This window comes from Belonocnema kinseyi, chromosome 2 (genome assembly GCF_010883055.1).
Source record: "Belonocnema kinseyi isolate 2016_QV_RU_SX_M_011 chromosome 2, B_treatae_v1, whole genome shotgun sequence".
Lineage (NCBI taxonomy): Eukaryota > Metazoa > Arthropoda > Insecta > Hymenoptera > Cynipidae > Belonocnema > Belonocnema kinseyi.
The window spans coordinates 9,870,262-9,890,614 of NC_046658.1; the positions used below are offsets into that span (position 1 = coordinate 9,870,262).

At 40.5% G+C, this 20,353-nt stretch overlaps 1 protein-coding gene and 1 long non-coding RNA gene across 3 annotated transcripts in view; one reads left to right on the forward strand and one right to left on the reverse strand.

Annotated features, from left to right (window-relative positions):
- Positions 1–2,926, forward strand: part of LOC117167459 — a 47,994-nt gene extending 45,068 nt beyond the window's left edge. Inside the window, exon 3 of the long non-coding RNA XR_004466398.1 lies at positions 2,171–2,926. This is a non-coding gene — a long non-coding RNA (uncharacterized LOC117167459). The remainder of the gene's footprint in view (positions 1–2,170) is intronic.
- Positions 1–20,353, reverse strand: part of LOC117167457 (SAGA-associated factor 29) — a 92,017-nt gene that overhangs the window by 35,197 nt on the left and 36,467 nt on the right. Inside the window, exons 2-3 of one of the 2 annotated variants that reach the window (XM_033352412.1) lie at positions 5,679–5,936; positions 4,763–4,924 (exon numbers count right to left, since the gene is read on the reverse strand). In XM_033352412.1, coding sequence (XP_033208303.1) covers positions 4,763–4,924; positions 5,679–5,936 — 420 coding nt within the window. The remainder of the gene's footprint in view (positions 1–4,762; positions 4,925–5,678; positions 5,937–20,353) is intronic. The other variant, XM_033352413.1, reaches the window with a different exon arrangement.

Below are 20,353 nucleotides of genomic sequence, written 5' to 3' on the forward strand. Positions count from 1 at the left end.
ATGGAAAACATGAAGCAAGCAGTAGCAGGTGCAATTAGAAAAATAAAAATTAGAAAGAGAAAGGAGAGATAGTGCAGAGCAAAGTAGTATTTAAATTTGATCAATTTTAAATTCAGACTTGAAGCTTTTAATAGATTCACTTGAGCTGTGATTCCTAAAAAACAGTGAAGAGTAACAGAAACAAAAAAAAAACATAGGTGAGAACAATAAATTCTTCGTTAAAAAACTGCACATAACAGAAAAGGAAATTTTCCTCTTCTTTACGTAATTGGAGGAAAACACGCTAATAAGAGAAAGGATCTGTCAAATTCACACGTAACAAGTGTTTTCCTGCCTTCAGTTTTTAAACAATATAAAAATTATTTTCAACATAAATGTTCTATTTCTCACAGGTAAATTGCATTCGTGGATATTTTGTGTATTAGTCATTCAGTTTAAGTAATTTATTTTACGAAACGTCATCTGTCTAGTTGGTCGAATCGCTAAAATAGAATTTCTAAATAGTTTGAGGAATTTTAACCGGGAAGTAGAAGGAAACGGTCTAATAAACTTTATTGTTTATTGGGGGCTCCTTTAAAAAAACAAAGTTTTGTGATCTGTGTGGGAGTAACTTCCATTTTAAAAAATGGAAAACAGAACCTTGCATATCATTACAGAAAAGCGACTGCAGAACAAGGACGAATGCACGGGAGGAGACATTTTTTAACTTCGCGAAAGTTAATATCATTGTTATACTTCAATTCATAGTGTGTTGGATAAATATCCATCTTCGGCGATAATGAGAGAAACCGGTTTGGACCCAAAACGTGAAAAAAGTTCTTTTTGATTTGCGGAACTTTATTAGAGCTTGAATAATCGAAAAGAGTGAGATCATCATCATTGACCGTACCACAAAAAAGTGCTTTTTGACGTACGTTGAATGCCGCGATGCTAAAGCACTGCAACGTGTGATTTAACGGTACGCGGAACCAGGAACAAATATCAAAACTGATGTGGCGTAGATAGAGCCAGTTGAATGATTTGGGGCACAAAAACTCAACTGTCAACCATTTGAAGAACTTTGTTAATTCCAACGACCGAAATGTTCACACAAAACATTGAGTCTCATTGGTCCAAAAGTTAGCTGGACTAAACATTATTTAGTCGAGTATGTTTGGTGAAATGTGCACACAACCGAACAAAGAACTTCTTTTTAGCCTTTCGTACATACATAATTTTCAATAATTAAGATACGCTACTTGGGCAAAAAGCAAAGTGCAGAAAGACAGAAAGTAACTTTCGGACGATGCCCTTCTGGTAAAGCTCGAGCGCAGCCTCAAAATACAACAACAAAACATATGTAAGGGACACTGTCTATTTAGCGGGTGTTCCGAACTTACCCGAACAATCATCCCACCTGCATAGCCGAATCTAGCCGGGACTTATTTCCCGTGGATTTTCGATCAGAGTCCAAGCTAATTCACAAATCGAAAACATGCGAAGGGCAGGCAATTCTTTTCGTTTGTACATTCGCTCCGCACTCGATCATTTTTACCAAGCAAGAAAGACACATAGTTCTTTAGGTTCTTTTTGATATGTATGCTGATGACGTAGTACATGCCTTGTACATATTTAAGGCCATGGAAAGTGCTTTGCGTTCTTTTTATGTCGTATTTTTCGACTTTTTCGACTTTCCTGATTTATAAACAATCGTATTTTTGGGATAAATATTACCAATTCATATTTTTTATTGATACAGTTAGATGCAGCTTTCTCTTATGAATCCAATGATACCAAAAACTCATTTTTCATAAAAATGTCACTTTTGTATATTTTTAGTTTGGACGGCTGTGTAGTATAGACCTCAGTAAAATGATATTATTTTCGCAAACTAATGTTAAAATACCGAACATAGTAAAGATCATGCAAAATGTAACTTTCCTTATATTCAAGCTCATATTTTTTTTCTAGTCCGGACGATTGTAAGGGTTGTATACTACAATAATATAATAAGTACTCAGGAAGTATAGACCCGATGAAAAATTACCTTAAGTTTACTAATTAACTGAATCCGAAAAAAATTATTGCATTGAAAATAACAATAAAAATTCAAGTTTTCATGATTTTGACCTTTGACTGTGATGTGTGACCTGAGAGAAATTTAATTAAATTTTTTTTCTTAATTTTTCAGGAAGCAATTACATATAGCTCCTACTAGAAACGTATTAGTTACCCGGAAAAGGAAATAGTAAAACAATTGCTGACCGCCAAACAGGCATACCTGTAAAATACTTTAAAGTCGTGTGTTTCATTCAGAAGGCACAAAAACTTGATCGCTTATGACTGCCATGTTTGATGTCATTGGTGAATCATCGTCAACCCAGAAACCGATCAATCATATAATAAGGTCTGGCAAAATGGAATAATTTTCAATGTCACCAATAAACGCTAAAAACAAAGTATTGATTCCCATCATCAAAGAAGAAACCCGGATATCGTACAAACATCGATAACTGAATTATTGAAGTCAAAACCATGACATCGAATACAAAAACCTCGATATTTTCAATATTGTCGATATGAATGTCCTATCGGTAATAGTCAAAGATCCCATCGTAAAAATTTATCCTTCATCGAACATCATAATAATTTACTTAAAATTGAAAAACAAGTTTTCAGTCAAACATGAAAACGTTGGTGCTCCTAAGAATATCCTGAGACGATTATGGCAATTAAAGTAATTTTGACAACGTAAGAAGGTGCAAAACTGTAAGGACTGTAAGTTGACGAACGGTGCCCGGCAATGATGTCAAAATTTAGTTGTTTTTAAGAACACAGACGGTCTGGTGCATTTCTGTTGGTCATATTCAGCTAGTTTAGCAAAGCAGAATTCAGAAGTTATCTTTTTATAATGCTAGGTCTCCAAATAAAGTAACCGGAGTGTCCACAAGCCACACAAGCCTGTCCCCCTGAGTAGCAAAGCCTAATTTAACGAAGCTACCCTTCAATGTATTCTTAACTGATCAAAGCAGTGTTTTAAGTTTTCACCTATCGAGTGCTTTCAGTAAGTCTGTCGTTTTCTGCTTCACAACTTCTATAGACTGAAAATAGCACAACGGGGGCAGGTGGGAGGTTCTAGCCGGTTACTTTATTATTACCAGGATTGTTAGTTGAAGTTTGCCGGTTTTTTCAATAAAGAAAACACTTAATCCTCAAGGGAATCTCAAAAAAGTGTAATTGAAAGTAGTGACCATTGGATTCTACACATTTTGCCCATCTTTCAGGCAAATCATGGATACAATTCCAAAAAAACTTTTTCTCTTTCGAGGGAAACCATTCGACGAGCCATTTTTCGACTTCTTCAAAATTGGCGAAGCACTGCTTTGCGAGAGAGTGTCCCATCGATGCGAAGAGATAATAGTCGCACGGGGCGAGGTCAGGAGAGTACGGGTGGTGCGATAATATTTCCCAATTCAATGCTTTTAATGTCTTCTTCACCACTTTAGCGGTATGAAACGGTGCGTTGTCATGCTGTAGGATAACTTTGCCATGTCTTCGGGCCCATTCCGGCCGTTTTTCGATCAACGCATGATTCAAATTGATAATTTGTCGGTAGCCATCCGTATTCACCGTCTTATGACGTTTTAATAACTCGAAGTACACCACATCACACTGGTCCCACTAAACACAGAGCATTGTCTTACGGCCAAAGCGATTTGGTCTTTCGAACCGTTTAAGCAGCATTTCACAAATGGTTTTTCGATTTTCCATTTGTCTATCGTTCAGTTCGTGTGATACCCATTTTCCATACTTTTGGATTTTTAACATGGCTTTTAAACGTTGGAAAATTGCTCCTCGGGTCACACTTAGTGTTTGTGCCAATTGTTGTTGCGATTGGGTTGGGTCTTCATCCAATAACGCCTGCAATTCCTCGTCTTCGAACTTTTTCGCTGCACCAGGATGTTCATTGTCTGTTAAATCGAAATCTCCACTTTTAAATTGACGAAACCTTGTCTCACATGTTCTAATCACTGGAGCATGTTCATCATAAGTTTCTACCAGCAATCGATGAGCTTCAACTGCTTTTTTCTTTTGATGAAATAAGAAAAGCATCGAATTCTGGAAATGCGATTTACTTAGAACGAAACTCGACATATTCACTGAGGTAAACAACTATGATGCTATTATTTTGGCAGAATGGAATTGTGTATTTTTTTAAGTTTATTGTCCATAGAAAAATATGACATAGATGCCAAATCATAGAAATGTATACATATCTCTAGCGACATCTATGAGTAAAACCGCCAAACTTCAACTAACACCCCTGGTAAACTCCGTATGTTGGTATACTTTTACTCGTGGAAATTTAACCGAACATTGTGAATCCTGTTAAAATTATATATCCGATAATAAGGCATGCGTACAGAAGAATGATATAATTTCAGATTCAAATTTCGAAATAAAATTTTTGTGTTCTATATAAAACTTGATTTTTTCATCAAGCTTACATTTATCTAATTTCTTCTAGTTCCTTAAAAAAAAACTTTTATTAAATTTCCTTTAATCCCTAAAGTACGATATATTTTAATTTTATTTAATTCCCTCTGACACTTTGAACACAATATGGTTTTGCATCCTTTAGCTGGAATATAAGTTCAGAAATTTCAATTCAAATTAATTCAAATTAGAAGAATCGGGCATTTAGAAGAACGGAATGTTTCCTTTTTCTTTTCTGAACTAATTTAATTCTTCTCTATTCAACCGTTATTACCAGATTTCTTACCTTAGCGACATATGTCGGTTCTGCAGGCACTGCCCCACAGAGAGGTGGTGCTTTTGCACCTATAGATTTACCAACGTAAATAGGAAGTGTTTGTGCTGTACTCAATAACATTTTCATCAAAGCACCTCTTCTAATTGTTTCTTTATTTCCAGCATTTCGAGCCTAAAATATTATTAAAAATATCTTATGTAATAATCATTTAATTATAAAAGAAAAACCTACCCTGAACCACATACAATACATGTAACGATTTTTATTGTTGTACATTAACAATATTTGCCTACATTTATTTCAGCGTCGGATGATCTATAGCATATATAATTTATACTTTTTGAAGATGATACATCATAAGAGAAGTTTTAAAAAAAATAAAGAATTTTTCTAATTTTATGCCTACTGAAAATCCGTACATCAGGTCCTCTAGAAGAATCCGTGTGGGAATCCATATGGACTTCTCTATAAAATATTATAGGCAAATTGAAATACAAAATGGGATAGGCACTGCGTGGAAAAATTACGTGGAAGGCATTGCTACTACATAAAATCTACATAGGATTACAAGTTTTTCAATGAAAGGTTTTTGACAAAATAAAAGTGTTATACTCGGAAATCTTAAAGGTCACGAACAACTGCTACGCAGCTATGGTTGTTACGGACGAATACTGCACAGTCCTTTAGATATTTCCAATCTACCTAAGTAGCAACCCATATAATTAATCATATAAAACCCAATAAAAATACCATCCTATGCTTCCCGCTTATACGGTTCTATCTTATTTCGTCTTCCAATTTGCCCATACGATTTTATACATGGGAATCCGCGTGGAATCACATGTGATTCCCCACATGGGTTTCTACATGCTTCAAAGAATTAGGGAGGAATCCCGTAGAATCTGTATTAAGTGCGTATAGATACCTGAATTCTTCGTTCGTTTCTAATGAATCTTATTTCATTTATCTTGTCAAGAGATTTTCGTAGTATATCTTCTTCTGATGTAGCATCAGATATTGCTGCAATATAAATAGCTTTTAACTTTTGCTGGTAATATGGAGTAACTCTATCGTCTGGACTCAATTTATCATGCGTTTTAATGATATTGCTTAAATTGTTTTCCGAAAAATGATGTTTCTTCTCGAAGTCGTGTACCAAACTGTAAATACTCTTCAACCGATCCTGAAATATATGGGAGTAACTCCTGTTATTTTTCTAGAAAACCAGACAACAAGAGAAGAAAGAAAACCGAATCATTGAGAAATATGTATTCGACCCAATCTGAATCGATTCAAAGATTTTATTATTTTATTATCTTTTGTTATTCTTTACCTGAATTCATTTGGATTGCGAATATAGATTCCATAAAATTGAAAAGTGGGTCGGACAGAAATAAGTGTCGGTCAATGGATTGAAAAGGATTGAAAACTTCCTTCTGGCTGGTTCAGAATGTTTCGGATTTGATTGGATAAAAATTTGATCTTAACATTCTACTTTAATTGAGAGCCCTGATGCAATAGGATGCATAGACTCGAAGATGCTCGTTCAGCACTGGAATACTATGAGCGCCACAACTTCATGCGAACAAAGATCATTTTTTAGTCTCTTCTCAATGGAAAACAATACAGAAACAACATTTTGCAAAGCCTTCGGTATTTTCGCCGGGGAGAGAGTAGAAAAATAATAGTTTGTTTATAAATAATAATGTTGTCGCATCGCGAACGTTTTGTAAATTTTATACTGGACAGAGAGTGAGTTTATAATGGAATCGCCATATCATAGAACTAGGTATAGAATATTTCTGGAGGAGTAGGGGGTTACCCAACCTTTTGACTTTAAGCGACGTAAGCTCTCCCCTACTCCTCGAAAAATATTTTATACCCCGTTCTACGATGCGCCGGTTCAATTGCTGGCTCAAGTTTTGCAAATTAATTTTTTTAAACAAACTGCCAACACGATTTTTTTTCTATGTTTAGAAACTTGAAGCAATATTGCGATTGAAATATTTCCAAAACACAAAGTTCTATTATATACAGGGTATCACAGACTTAAGTATTCGGACTTATATAGCTGTATAAAGATGTTAAAAATAAATTAAAAATTCCTTTTCCAATAATCAGTTGAGGTTTTAGTTTTTGAATTATAAAATATTTAGACTTGACCAATCAATAGCACGGTATAAACAGACGTGAATAAAATGAGAGGGAGTCACATGAAGTGTTATTAAAGAGAGCGCCGAGATGGGGTTAGCGACAGGAGAACAGCGGTCACTAACCTCCACTACAGTACCTTTGACTCCCGCTCACGCACACAGGTTTTTTTATGCTGCGCTCCTCATTGGTCTAGTTCGAAACTTTTTTAAAAAAAAAAAAACTTAACTGATATTTGGAAGAAGAATTTTCCATTTATTTTTATATTTTTATACAGTCATATGAGTCCAAACATTCAAGTCTGGGATACCCTGTATAAAGCCTAATAGTAAAGAAATAGAAGTACAAAGAGAAAGAAGGGATTGAAAGAGATCTACTTCGAGCTATTTGAATCAGTGGAACTATTAATGAGGCAAATAGCCAGAAGTTACTGATTTTGAGTTCCATCCAACAGAGCGACTGTAAATTTTACTTGGTTAGAATTTAAAGACAGATATGAATCTGGAATAACGAGATAAAAAAGGATGGACTGGAACATACAAAGGATATAGAATATAGAATTAAGGATTGACAGTGATAGTATTATAACTATATTGACTAGAAAAAAGGTCGAAAAAGATATAGCTTGATTACAAATAAATAGAATACAGTGAAGCTACATTAACAATTGACAGAAACAAATGAGAGATGATTCCTCAGTAATTACATAAATGCTATATTCGAAAAACACCAGAAATAAAAGAACAATTCAAATAGGATTACGTAGATGAAACCATCTAACTGTTTATGAAAAATATTATGAGTAAGAAAAATACTTTTTAAGTCTGTGTCTGTCTGTTGTCGTCAATTATGTTGTCGTTATAAAATTCTATGTACGCCCATTCGAAGCTGTCCACACATAAATCTCTCTCAAGTCGAAGTTCGCGATGCATGTACTGATTATTTTTATCGCCATTTTCATTAGTTTTTACTAAACGGTTGCGCCGCCGCCGGCCATTTTGCTTCAAACCGCGCCACCGCTGATTCGATTGCAGCATCGTCGGCGCGGCACCGTATCGGTGCGACAAAATAATCTTAGGTATATTTACATGGTACCGGATTTCTTTTCGCCGGGTGATTCAATGGCTTTCAATTGGTTGCGGAAATTCCGGCAAACAATTGGGAGCTAAAGTAAACGGATTTAAATAAATGTCTTACGATTAAAATTGATCTTTTGTTCCTAAAAATTTTTATATTCTCCAAGCTGTGGACCTCCAATGAGAATATTTCTTGGTGTGAGGACAGAAATGTCTGCTGGATCATCTGAATGAGCTCTGAAAGGCCGAGAATTAAGACAAGCCTCAATTTGTGTCAATAGAGTCGTCATTTCTTCAAACTTCAATGTAGAGTCTCCAATGACTCGACGAAGATGGCATTTTATCGAGTTAACTGCAGCTTCCCATAAACCTCCGAAGAGAGGTGCTGTAGGAGGATTGAATCTCCACTGGACACCAATCGAAGCGAAGCATATAGCGACCGAAGCAAACTCTGCTGATGCCTTAGAATACATTTCCTGTAGTTGACAATCCGCTCCCACAAAATTCGTACCTTCGTCACTAGATAATATTCAACAAATACCACGATGAGAAGTGAAGCGAATATAAGTACCTATGAAGGCTTCTGCAGTGTAATACGAAACCAAATCGAGGTGAACTGAGCATGAGGCACAACGGACAAAAATACAAATCCAGGCTTTGTGGGAATGGTGACTTCGTCCTTTGGAGGTGGTAACATTGATGGGGCCAGCATAGTCTACCCCAGTTTTCATAAATGCTCGTTCAGGTGGAGTAATGCGGATGGAAGAGAGGTCACCCATTAGCTGTTGTTGAGTATTACCTCTGTTTCTGACGCATGGAATGCGCCGCTGAATCAATGCTCGTACCAAACGGCGACCTCGAAGAATCCAAAAAGATTGTCGTAACGTTCCAAGGGTTAGTTGGACACCGCCATGAGGACCGCAAAGGTGACAGTCGCGGATGATAAGAGTTGTTAGCATAGACGTAGGAGGTAGAATCAGTGATAATAGAACGACATTTCAAAGCGTCTCGAAAACGAAGACACCAATCAGTGACTCGCAGTAATTTATCGAAAGAAGAATAACGACTCAGAAGCTCACACGGTTCATTAACACGAACTGTTACGTTGACAGTAACTCAACATTCCTCTTTGGCCACTGTGTTCTCTGGAGGACCAAGCAGAGATGAAGGCCAATCTTCTTGTCTTTTAAGCCACGGAGGACCATTTCACCGGAGTGAAAACAGCGAAAGATCGCAAGCTGACGACCCGCGAGAAGCACAGTCAGCTGGATTATCTGCACCCGGAACATGATGCCAAATTGCTGAATGAACGACCGTTTGGATTTCCGAGACCCGATTCGCGACGTATGTCATCCATCTTGTAGGAACAGCTAAAATCCAATGAAGTGTGTTCATAGAATCAGACCATAAATGTAGAGCAGCATCAAAATGCAGTTGAGTTTGAAGGTGGGCGATGAAACGAGCTAACAAAACTGAGGCACATGGCTCAAGACGAGCAAGCGGAACAGTTTGAACAGGAGCGATCTTTTTCTTTGAATAAATGAATCCAAGAAAACAATTTCTGTTATGCGAAATTGTCTTTAAATAAACGACAGCGCCGTATGCTTTTTCAGAAGCGTCAGCAAAGCCATGAAGCTCGAAAGAGCACATCCACGAACGAAATCCTATCCACCGAGGTATTCTGAATGCAGAAAAACGAGGAAGATCTTCATAATATTTTATCCAGCGATGACGAGATTCTTCAGGCAAAGGATCATCCCAGAATAAATTAAGCTTCCAGAGTTCCTGAATAAAGATCCTTGCGACGATGATAACAGGTGCCAACCATCCTAGAGGATCAAATAATTGGGGTGACTGGCTGACAACAAGGCGTTTTGTGATGACATCTTTAATAGGCCTAGGATCAACCTGGAAAATGAAACAATCGGTACTGGGATCCAAGTTAACCCAAGCACTGAAACCGATGTCTGTGACTGCCAAGATATATCTGGAGATAACGCGTGCAGATACTCCGTAATGCGCTGCATTATTTCATGGCTATTTGAATTCCACTTTTTGAGCGGCAAGCCACCCGCCATGAAGGGACCACGTAGTTGGTTGTGTAATTCAATATCATCTTCCAAATTATCCGCTCCTGATAATACATCATCAGCATAGATGTCATTTTTTAATCACTGAGTCGAAATACTTGAACTGGCTCATTTTGACTTTCCCGCCACAGAATAAGTTGGAGAGCCTGATCATCTTGGTGGACGAGGATCTGTCGATACATTTTTTCGACATCTGCAGAAAAGACAATGAAGTGAAGACGCCACTGCAGCAAGGTTTCTGAAATATTTTATTTTAATTTTGGCCCTGCATAAACGCACTCGTCCAAAGAAATGCCTCGACATGATCGTCAAGAACCATTAAAAACGACTTGTAGTTTCGTGGTTGAACTAGATTCACGCCAAACTCCATGATGCGGAAAAAAATAACCGCGAGATGCTCCTTGGATCTGCAGGGATGTTGACGGTCTTCATGTGCTGATGTTAATAATGTTCTTTCATAAAATTGGCATACACTTCTTAGAGATGAACATCTCGTTTGAACTGCTGTTTCGGAAAGGCTTAGGAGGCACGACTTCTGAATCCTCCCAAAATTCTTGAAGGTAAAAAAAAAGTTCTTCTATCTTGGAACAATGGAACATATTCACTGTAGATGAATCCAACGATGAGGTATTGCCCGTAGGACCACAGAGAATCCACCCGAATACGGAATTTTGACCTAAAGGAGTGCCCAGGGAACCCTTTCGAAAACCTTGTTTAATTAATATTGCATAGACCTCTACTCCTAAAATTAAATCAATCAGAATACTTCCACTGAAGTTAGGATCAGCTAATTGTAGACCAGTTAGATTAGGCCATTCCTCAAGACTAATTTGATGCTCTGGGCGTTTAGATATCAAATTTGGCAGAACAAGAGCCCGGAGTTGAAGTTTAAAGCCAGAATCAAACCTTAGTGATAAACGACGTTGACTGATCCACGAGACGTTCCCGACTTATTTTCCCCCACTCCTAGGAGAACAATAGGTCCTCTGGTACGAGGGAGTTGGAGACTTTGAGCAAGGGACTCAGAGATTATGGACACCTCTGAGTCTAGATCGATAAATGCTCGAACACCCTTTTATGGCCAGATGATGTAGTCACATTGACCATTGCTGTTGGCAGGAGAACCAACAGTGATTTCTTCTGAGAAATCTGCATTACCGAAGCCGGATGAGTAGATTGTGCTTGATGAGGCGTTAAAGATCTGGTTGATATCATCGAAGATTGTCCTGAGCTTGAAGATGGGTCATGAAGTGCCGTATGATGCTTCGCCTGTCAAATCTGACACAAGTTCTTTGAAGCACAATCCTGAAATAAATGAGACACTTAACAATTGGTGCACAATTTTTTTTGAAAAAAGGAAGTCTTTCTTTTGCGTTACAGACTGACTTTGAAACTGCGGACACGACATTAAATAATGCAGTTCGCGGCAAAAAAAAGCACTTCCTTTCCTGTGGCTTCTTAGCAAGCTGCTCTATAGCTACTTGTTCCTTCACTGGCTGCTCTGCAATTGCGTTGACGTTGGCTCTTGTAGAAATCAAGCACTTCGTGAACTTTTCAAACCTTTTCTTTTGAAACTGAGATTTGGAAGATTGTTGAAACGAAGACTGATTAATTTCATTTGGAGTAGCATCTAAAACTTCCAACGTCCAAATCCTGGTTTGTAAGCATGTATTCAATTTGTCAAACGTTGGAGGATTCGTGGAATTTCCAAGAGAAGTTTCCCAATCACGACGAGACTTACGATCTAATTTCTCTACAGTAATATATACTAGCTATGATGACCATTTGTCCACCGGTTCTTCGAAGGCAGATAAAGCTTCAATGTTATTAACCGTTGCATTATAAACTTCCTTCAGAGCACTCGAATACTCAGCTTTCATTGGCTGAATTGAAAAAGGCTCAGCCAAATGCGAGTTGATAGGACCTCTTTTATTCTTAAAGCGCTCCGAAAGTAGGTCCCAGAAACGCTGATACTTGCGTAGAGTTATCGGAATTCGATAAAGAATTTGATCCGATTCACCTATAGGCCTGGATTTTAACCCACCCAATTTGTGGAGCTGAATCATTCATGGACGTAGAAGCAAGGTGATTTGAGAGTTTTTCCAGTTCGCTCATAAAGGCTCTCTTCGCGACTAGATATGCTTCTTCAGTAGTTGCGTAGAAATTGATCGTAAAATCAATGTTCGTGGCGTTCTGATCGCGTACCTTTACTAACTCCCAATGTTGAGCCTGCGCGTCCAATTTTTTTCCAAGGACTCAAGTCTTGAGACCAAAGATCCTTTAGTGATCTGTTTTAATTTTTGAGTATTTTTAAAAGCCGTTCGGATCCAATGAAAGAAGATTATTCTCACTTAAATTATCAACAAGTTCAAAAATTCTTAAATTCATTAAAAGTACACTCCCGAAATAATCTTCATTTTCTCAATTCTAATCGATGACAATAAAGGTTAAATGTTGACGTATCAGATGCTGAATTATAAACAATACTCTGGGTCGTACTGACAACCCAATGCTCACCGATCTTTCGAACCTGTGTAAAGGTTACGAAATCAATGTAAGAGTAGCACCACTCCTCGAGCAGTGCTCACGAAGAAAAGCACGCCCCGTAGAGCGCTGGCGAAAACTAACACCACTCGCAAGGCACTGGTGAAGCGTAACATCACTACCAAATATCTGACGAAAAGTAGCACGACAAGCCAAGCGCTGATGAAGAGTAACATGACTCGCTGTTGCTTATCAAATTACTTAATTCAAATTCATGCAATAAAGTATTGTCGAAATCTATTATCAATGCCAATAATTTCGAATACCATTCCGTACGTTATTCAGAAATTTTTACAATTTTACGAGTATTTGATTTGAATAACAAAACATTAACAGCCTTTTATTTAAAAAAACATAGTATTATTTGAGTATTTGTTGCAGCAATATTAAATTTGATGTTAAATTTAGTCTCTGACATACATCCTAAAGATATATTTCTTCCCCACAAAATTTAGATTACATTAATTTACAGATAAACAGCTCTCAAATTAAACCCCCAAACACCTGTCCAATCCTTTTACAACTTTTAAAACCATCAAAAATGTTTTTATGCTACGCTTCGTCATCGCTCCCCGAGTGGTGTTACTTTTCGTCCGCGTCAGCCAGTTGTGCTACGTTTCGTTACCTTTCGGCGAGTTGTGCTTCTTTTCGTCAGGCATCGGCGAGTACTGCTATTTTTCACTAGGCTTTATGAACGGTGCTAGATTTCGTTAGCCGGCTTGAGCCGTGTTAAACTTCGTAAATCTTTTTGAACGGTGCTACTCTTCTTACGGACTATCGATTTGTTAAGTTATTTTGTTTGCAACAATCAACTTAACAATTTCATTTTTTTTTACTTTCAACTACCCCCGCGCATAAAGTTTGGCAATGCTGATCATATAAAAAGTTTCTTCACTCAGAAAATAAAGATAAAACGAAAAAATCTACTTTTTCTTCACTCTTTGCTTTAACATAAAAGTTTAAACAAAATTAAATTCAAAAATCAGGTCATATAAATCTCTTCAAAATTTAATAATGAATTTTTCTTTTAAAAAATACAATATCGGTTAAGAATTGCTAGCTAAAAGTTATTTCGAACTTCGTTTTTTGATTTGATCCCACTATGCGCCGCCCCTATATGTAATACTATAATTATTATTATGGTACGATATTGTTATATGGATAATATATTATTTTATAATTAATATAATTATATAAAAAAGTGTTGTATTATTATAATATTATAATTATTGTTATAATATAATCTTATTATTATTAATATTATAATATATCGAAATATATGTGCAGTTTATAATAAATGAGTACCGATAAGAAGTATAAGTAAGTATAGTCATTATAAAATGTAATGCTGGACATCAAGAGAGACGAAGATAACGAAAATTTTAGTTTTGTCGCGCGCTCCCAAATTTTAGATCCAATCGCGTACATTGTGAAAACAACGCGCCAATCTCTGAGAAGCCATGTCCTGATTGACCCGTCAACGGAGAGTGGGGGACTTTGCGACGAGACTCCCTCTACTCAACTTCCGCGCGGATTGAGAGGGCCGGCGCGCAGTCCCATCTTTTATAAAATTACCCCAGATGTTTATTCAGTTCGCGTGCCTGATATTGAAGACTACCTTAAAATGATCACAAATCTAGATCAGCAAGGCTTCCAATATTACCGGCCTGCATGAGTATGGATATGGATGAAAGGACCCCTATAAACGAACTCTCCTGGGTGTTTTCAAAAGGATCCCTATAAACGGGCTCTCCTGGTATGCATGAGAGCCTAGCTAACACGGGCTTCCTGGACCCCAGGGTCGAGGTCCCTCCCGGACCGATCTCCAATCTCTGGAGTCGGCACGGGAACGACCTGCGGCCCGCAGTGCGACCAAGAAACAGCCCTCCGTTTATATGGTGGCCTACGAACGTGTATTCATTGAGTTTCTCGCTCAATGTGACCACCCCCCTAAGCCATGGGTATAGAGTAATCTTGCCCATGGCTCTTTGGCACCGAGGGGTTACGAAGGTGTCCTAACGCCTCTCAGGGACACCGGATGGCCTCTCCGATTAACTAGTCTTAACCTTGCATGCGGGGCTCTGCAGGGGCGAACTTTTTCTTTCCTTAGCTACTCGTGGGAACAAAAATAGAACACGCAAAATCACAAAAAGAAGAAGGTGGAAAAGAGTTGGCGAAGGGGGGAAAGGGACTGGGTCCTAGCGGGTCTAGCATAACCCTTTCACCCCGACCTGTCTCTCCGGCAAGTCTCACTCAGGCGGCGGCTGTGCTCCCAGCTCTTTCGGGAGCTGAGGGTGTGACGGCCCCTCCGAGTGAGACTATGGAAACGGGAGTAACCAATCAGCCCCCCAATAAGAAAAAACGCATCAGCGGTTCCCTGAAAAGGAGACTGAGAAGGCAAGCGCAGCGGGCCAGTGGAGCAGCTGCAGTACCTGGTACATCGATGACCACAACGGCGATAACCAGCACTGAGGCTCAAAAGCGAGGAAGGGGCTCAGAGGGCACCCCGACCGGGGGGGGCCTTTGAAAAGGCCCAAGGCGGTCCGATAGCCGACGAACACGGAATCGTTGGGGGTTGGACTGACGGTCGCTCAAGGGACTGACCCTCTGACCGTGGTGGTGACGAATACGAGCTGCCCGGACTCGTTGCTCACTGCAGAGCAGCTAGAGCTTCTCAGTTAGGCTACCTGGAGGGCGCTCGAGAGAGTGTCTCCGGATCAGTGGCCTAAATTCAAGACCCATTTCTGCAGGGGAGGGGTCTTTGTATTCGTGGCATCGGACACAGCGGCCAAGGCTTGAATAAGGCTACGACGTGGTTCCCAGGTAAACTGACGGGCCCGCAGGTGGTTCTCGGTCAGCTAGAGAAATTTAACCCGTCACTTAAGACAGCGTCCTGACGGTGTGTCAGACACGATAGGCCTCAGGAAGAGGACGCAGCTGGAGAATTTAAACATCTCCTCATTGTGCAAATTCCTGAGTTACCGGCGAGGGCCCGAGAGGCCCTCAATAACAGGCCCTTCTACCTTTACGCACAGGTCAACTTTAAAGTGGCCAGTCAGGGGCGGGAGAGGCCTGTCGGTGAACAGGAAGATCGGGGCAGGACCTAAATGTCTGCTCCCGGTCTCACTAATCCAGGAACCCTGGCTAGTTCGAGATACAATCAGGGGCTTAGGGGGGGGGGGCTGGTTTTTGTTACAGCGACCCTAAGACGACCAATCCAAGGACATGCATACTGGCGAAGGGAGTCAACGTTGTCCCGCTGCTTGAGCTATGTTCCAGAGACCTGATGGTAATAGTCACGGATCTTAAAGGAATAGGAAGGATTGTCATGGGATCGGCTTACTTTCCATATGACAGCGATACCAATTCACCAGTGGAGGTACGTACACTGGTGGAATACTGCAAGGTAAGGGGTCTTCCTATTCTGTTAGGGTGCGACGCTAACTCCCACCATACCCTGTGGGGTAGCACGGGCGCCAACTCGAGAGGTAAGGACCTATTGGAACACCTAATTACTACCGATTTAGATATTCTTAATACGGGGAACACTCCGACGCTTCGTAATTCGGCCAGGGTGGAAGTCATTGAATTCACTCTCTGTACCGGCAGTTTTACAGATAACATCAAGAAGTGGAGTCTCAGACGAACCTACTCTCTCTGATCACTCACTGATAGAGTTCGTGTTGGAATCCGCTGTGTCCGCCGGCCCTAAATGGTAAAGAAATCCAAGAAGAACGGACTGGCGTCAGTTTTCCACAGAGCTAAGAAGTGCACTCTCAAGGATGCCCAGGTCAAATAGAGACGTGGATACACTGGAGATGGCAACCGAGTTTTTCACGGAAGCTATCAAATCCACTTATGAAAGTAATTGTCGGCCTTCGAAAGTCCAAAAGGCTGCAGAGACACACTGGTGGGACACGAAACTCGAAGACCTTCGCAGGCAAACCAGAGAGAGGTTCAGAAGTGCCAGTTCTGGCAAAACGAAGGTACTGTGGACTTCATTCACAGCGATGCGGGATGAGTATAGGAGTGCTATTGCACTCCTATACTCATGCCGCAAGGCAAAGCATGAAAGCTGGACCAACTTTTGCACTGATATCAAGAAGGGGGCAGAGGCGGCCAGACTGGACAAGCTGATTTCTCGAAATCCGGATGCTATTTTCGGGACTCTAAAATTGCCCGGCGGGTGATACTCAAGAGTCGGACGGGGATACCTTAGCTCACCTGATCAAGACACATTTTCCGAGCTTCAAAAAGTTAGGAGATGGGATGTCACCTCTGAGGCCATCAAAGTCGCCTGTGGCCCAATTGGGCCCGAAACGACGGCTAGCCAACGAGATGGTGACCCCAGCCAGGGTCAGGTGGGCCCTGAAATCCTTCAGTCCTTACAAGTCTCCCGGCCCGGATGGTATATACCCGGTCCTCTTACAGAGAGCTCGTGAGATCATCATTGGGCCTTTGGTGAGACTTGCTAGGTCGAGTCTCACGTTGGGTTATGTCCCGGCGGCATGGAGGGGTGCGAGAGTAGTCTTTATTCCGAAGGCTGGCAGGATCGGTTATACTTCACCCAAGGATTTTCGACCCATTAGCCTCACATCTTTCCTACAAAAAAAGTGAAAAGACTCGTGGACAGATATATCCGCGATAAGGTCTTGCCAAGTAGTCCTCTTCGCAAGCAACAACACGCCTATAAGGCTGGTCATTCGACCGAGATGGCCCTGAGCACTGCAGTTGACCTAATTTTAAGGACAACTAAAGCAGAAAGGTGTAGCGATTGGAACCCTCATGGACATCGAAGGAGCCTTTAACTATACCTCTGGAGAGGTGATTAGGACAGCTGCGATAGCACATGGAGTGCCTATTGCAGTCGCGGAATGGACCTGCCACATGTTGGCCAATAGGACTCTAACCACGACCAAGGGTGACACCACTTTATGTGGAACCGTTGACTCCGGATACCCGCAGGGGGCGTTTTATCTCGCTTGCTGTGGTGCCTGGTAGTGGATGACTTGTTTCTTCTACTCACGATTCAGGGCTTCCACGTCATAGGCTATGCAGACGATATAATAGTTATCGTGCGCGGCCAGCATCTAGATACGCTCTTCGGAGTAATGCAGCAAGCACTAAGAATAGTTGATTCATGGTGTAAGGGGACTGGACTATCAGTTAATCCGAGTGAGACCGATGCAGTTGTGTTCACCAGAAGGTACAAGTGGGGAACTACGGGTATATTGAAACTGGGTGGACAAAAACTCGAAATCAAATGGCAAGCCAAATACCTAAGAGTCATCCTGGATAAGAAGCTGTCATGGAACGAACGCTTGGAAAACAAGTGCCAGAAGCAAGTAGCGACTCTTTGGCTTTGTAGAAGAGCCATAGGAAAAAGTTGGGACTTTCTACCGTGAATTCCCGACTGGCAAGAATCAGGGGACTGACTCTGAGAGGTATCACTGGTGCCTCGAAGTTGAGACCCACGATGGACCTGGGGCACTAATAGGATTGGAGCCCCTCCATCTCGCCATAAAAGCCGCGGCTGCGAAGGCAGCCTGGATACTAAGCATGATAAACGATAGCAGTATCTCGACATTTATGCGGATACCAATCGACATCACGAAGAGGCCGACACTGAGCAAGCCCAGGCTCAAAATTTCCACTTGTCGCTACCTCTTCGACAAGAAATACCGGGTTAGCCTACCCACAAAAGAGGAATGGGATAACGGTGAGTCACACCTGCCCAGTGACGGAGACACCTGGTTTACAGCTGGCTCCAGGAACAAAAAGAACGCTGGAGCAGGTGTATATCGTAGAAGGAACGGAATGGGCTTTACAATTGCGATGGGATCCTACGCAACAGTTCTACAATCTGAGATTATGGCCTTGCTCCAGTGCGCGTATAAGGCAATGGAGTACGGCGGGAAAAGAAACATTCGTATCTACTCAGATAGTAGGGCTGTCATCACGGCTCTGAATGGAATGACGACTACGTCGTTGCTAATATGGGAGTGCTTTAAGGACCAGAGCCAGTTGTAGGCATTTCCATTAGGTCGGTCACTGAAGATATTAACAGTTGGCTGACCGAGGAACATCAGAATGAGTGGGATGCGGTCTCTGGCTGCAGACAGGCTAAAACACTCTTGGGCTCATAGCTAAACCCTCATCGAGCGAAAGAAATGTTTAAGCCCGGGAGGAAGGAAGTCAAAATCCTAACAGAAATGTTTATAGAACATAAAAACCTCCGGTACTATAGACATAAGATAGGGCTTGAAGAAGTCCCCTCTGTCGTCTGTGCGGAAAAGACAATAAGACTTCCACTCATATCCTCTGTCACTGCCTCGCGATTGCGGGGAAACGTGTAACACTCACAGGCAGTTTCTGTATCAGTGAGTCTGAAATATCGGCCAAGAGAGAGAGAGAAAGAGAACTTTAGGGCCACGCTTAAGGCTTATAAGGGGACTCAACGGTATCACCCAAGCGTCAAAGGCTGTGACAGTCTCAACCCAGAATATATAATAATAATAATACGTCGGTTGCTCGCATGAGAAACCGACAAACTCAGAAAGCCTTACCAATGTTTTTGGTAACGGTCTCAAATACAGCTTAAGCAAAGGTAATTCTGACTTTCCAGTCTATTGCTTTTACAAAAATAAAAGTAGAGCCATACGTTAAACCAAAATAAACCTCAGAGTGCTACAAGTGCCAACGATTTCATCATGTGTCTGACATTGCCATGCCACACCACGTTGTGTGAAGTGCGGGGGTACGCATTAGTTTCACATGCAGAAAAGATCGTGAATCGTCGGCCATTTGCGCTAACTGTGTCTGAGACCACACCGCACCAAAGAGAAATTCGACATATTTAAATACCCTAGTAGTCAGTGCCCCCGTTATCGCTAAAACTATCGCTCTACAGCGCTGCCGTCGCCTCTACATCACAAACGTGCATGATTAAAACTAATCTAAGAAAATCGAAAAACACTTGTTTAAATTCATAAACAGCCAGTATTAAACATAAATCTGACGTTATTGACTTTGCAATTTCCAATAAAAACTTCTACAATCATTGTACTCTCACCATTGATGAATTAGATTCAGATTATCAGCCAGTTCTTCTAAGCTTCTTCACAAATTGTCAAAAAGCCTGGGTCGCGTCCCGCTATAATTTTGCAACATAAAATTGGCAAAAAATTCAACATGGCCCGAGAAACACATGTTAATTTTTAACCTTTAATTGAAAAAACTACTCACATAGACGAAGCCATAACTAATCTCACCTCTAGCATAAAAACTGCTATTCATACTTTAGTTCCTCAAACTAACATTACCAAACACGATCCACCTCTAAACCCCGAGATTGAAGACCTTATCCAAATTCAAAATAAACTTTGCCGAACAAATCAAACAACTACAAGCTGTATTCTTAAAAACATCATTAACCACCTTCGAAAAACTATCTCAAAAATCCAGAACAAACGTTTGCCACTATCTTCAATGCTTGTATTCAACTAAGCTACTTTCCTAATTCATGGAAAATAGCTCACATTTTATTTTTTTTTAGAAAAAAGGCAAGGATCTATACCATCTAACAAGCTACAGGCCCACTAGTCTTCTTAATACAATAAGCAAAATTTTTGAAAAAATAATACTTACCAGGTGTATACATATGAAACCGGTATTGCCATTTAGCGGCCAGTAGGCACACTTGTAGGCACTGTCGGAACTTACCATTTGTGCTAATTGGC